The sequence below is a fragment of the Pundamilia nyererei genome, unplaced genomic scaffold, assembly GCF_000239375.1.
Source record: "Pundamilia nyererei isolate P.nyererei 1_Seehausen unplaced genomic scaffold, PunNye1.0 scaffold00115, whole genome shotgun sequence".
In the NCBI taxonomy this organism is placed as follows: Eukaryota; Metazoa; Chordata; class Actinopteri; order Cichliformes; family Cichlidae; genus Pundamilia; species Pundamilia nyererei.
Genome location: NW_005187516.1, coordinates 838,915 through 841,310, shown reverse-complemented (window position 1 = coordinate 841,310; position 2,396 = coordinate 838,915). Strand labels below are relative to the sequence as shown.

At 42.1% G+C, this 2,396-nt stretch overlaps 1 protein-coding gene across 2 annotated transcripts in view; it reads right to left on the bottom strand.

Annotated features, from left to right (window-relative positions):
- Positions 1-424: 424 nt before the first annotated feature.
- The window catches only part of fggy (FGGY carbohydrate kinase domain containing), a 22,156-nt gene continuing 20,184 nt past the window's right edge, over positions 425-2,396 (bottom strand). For both annotated transcript variants that reach the window (XM_005741932.1, XM_005741933.1), the window contains exons 15-16: positions 980-1,041; positions 425-819 (exon numbers count right to left, since the gene is read on the bottom strand). In XM_005741932.1, coding sequence (XP_005741989.1) covers positions 738-819; positions 980-1,041 — 144 coding nt within the window. In that variant the 3' untranslated portion in view covers positions 425-737. The remainder of the gene's footprint in view (positions 820-979; positions 1,042-2,396) is intronic.

The window sequence follows — 2,396 nt, the reverse complement described above, 5'->3', positions numbered from 1 at the left end:
CATATATATATATATACACACACATATACATAGATATAGATATGTCCAGGATCTCCTCTGTGACTTTGTTAGGTTTGGCTAGCACTGTCTCTGGCCTCCTCTGTATCCTAAGTTAGTTGTGTTTGAAGTGTTAACTCAGCTGTGTGGGATTTCGTGTTCCCTCCTCACCGGGTTGACAGCATCAGCTAAGAGCTTATCAACTTTTATCTAGGGGAACGATGGCAACAGGCTTCCCCTCTGTGAGCAGCAGACAAGAGAATTTAAGGACAAGGGAGGTGTTAAAAACAGGAAATGGAGGGATGAAGTCAAGTGAGGAGAGAACAAAGGACAAGCAGTTTAAAAATGAATGTCACTGAACGCTGACTGGAAGGACATTAGCTTGTTTATCCAGACACATTAGGCTGGAGTGACAGAGACAGGAGTGTTCATTTGAAATATTTATTAGGAATGCATTAGAAGATAACACTCCATGATGTTTGACTTTAACTGCCACTTGTCCCATTCAGCCTGAATTTGAAACACATAGTTTTACACAGAGATCTGATGCCATATGTCATCTGATAAGTCCTGCATATATGACATAGTATCACATGAGAATGTTAAACCCCCATAATGGAATTAAAAAACATTATTTATACTGGAAAAAGCAGCAAGGTTAAGACGTCTCGTTCTTGATTTGTCATCACTGTTGTGTCACAGAGAGCGAGCTTCATCTCAGGCACCTCCCACCAGCACTGTCATCTCTGGCTCATGAGGGCCTGGCACTCCCTCTGGTGGGCGAGCAGTCGCAGGAACACCTTGTACTTCCTCTCATAGAAGCTGAAAAAAAAGGAAGGAATAAAGAAAATCATGAGATAAATTTGATGCCTGCTGTATATTTCGGATTTCATTCCTAAAATATCCCATAACTATATCAATTATTAAACACAAAGAAGGCATCAGAGTCAAGCGTTTCCTTTCCTGTTGCAGAATTCCTCACCTCTGGACTTCACTGTCAGGCTGGACGACTTTCCCCACTTTAGCCATTTTTTCCATGGCCTCCTGAAACACAAGACACACACATGAATTTCATTCAATAAATGACAGCACACTGATTCAGCTTCATGTCAGCCATGACCCAGTTATAGTAAAAGCAGCAGCCTGCTGCTGTGGCGGAGTTTATAATTAATGCAGTGCAGGGCCCCTCTGCTGTCTAAACCTACAAAATCCATGCAGCTGACTGTTTGCAGCTCGGAGGCTCAGACAACACAACTGCCTGCTGTGTCTATGTTCGTAATGGGTTGACAGGTGCATCCTCGTCCAAATAACAGCATCGTATTTTTAGTCTGTCTGGCTTTGAGGCTGCTCAGAGTTGTGGAGCTGAGACACAAAGAGATGATGAGTTGACCTGACACAAGATGAATCCATACCTGTCTGTAACAAAAGCCAGCACAGTGCATTGCTTATTATGTAGTTTGGTTCCACCTAGCAGATGCAGGCAGTGAGTCAGTGATTATGTATGACATAACCTATGTCAGGTTTGACCTCTGCTGTGTTTCCATGACACTACAGCATTTAATGATTACACTGCAAACTGCTGCAGACTGTAAACTGTAAACTAAACATTAAAATACCAAGTTGACCTAGATTAAAGAGACACGTATTTCGTTTTTAAGTACTGCTCAACTGCTCAAAACAGCTGCACAACACAGTCTTCTATGATGCTGACAAAAAAAAGATGTTGGCTTTTACAAAATAAACTGGGATATATGCAGTTTACATTTAAGTGGCAGGAGTGTCTCTTTAAAAAATGCTATCCATATTGTATTTATAATGAAGTGGTTATCATTAACATCCCTTTAAAGCCAAGTTTCAGAAACATGGGATTACTTATATGTTCTTCAAATGCAACCACTTCATCAAACGTGTCCTCTTTGACTGAAATGTATTTATGTCAAGGTGTGTGCTGTGGCAGGCAGGATGTAGGAGCCAAACGGAGGACAAACTTAAAGCAGCAGCTTTTATTGCTGGGAATACTTTTCCATAGAAAGAAACTTCCCAAAAAACAAACCAAAACTTTGAACATATAAAATAGAAACTAAACTGGAAACTAGTAAATAAAAAACACAAACTAGGAAAAGAAACACAGGGACTGAGAACTAGAATTTCATCAGGAACACGAAGGGAGAAACACAGCACAGTGAGGTTACGATGCAACAAAGGGCAAAGGGAAACACAGGGCTTAAATGAGAGGGCAAGACAATGGTCGTGTCCAAATTCATGGGCTGCATCCTCCTGAGGACCCGGCCTTCGCGGTCTACGTGGGCCCGGTCCTCAGAAGGTCGGGTAGGCCGGAAGTAAACGGCCGTGAAATTGGACGGTCTAGCCTTCTGATTAGCGTCACCGCTGTCTCGGTG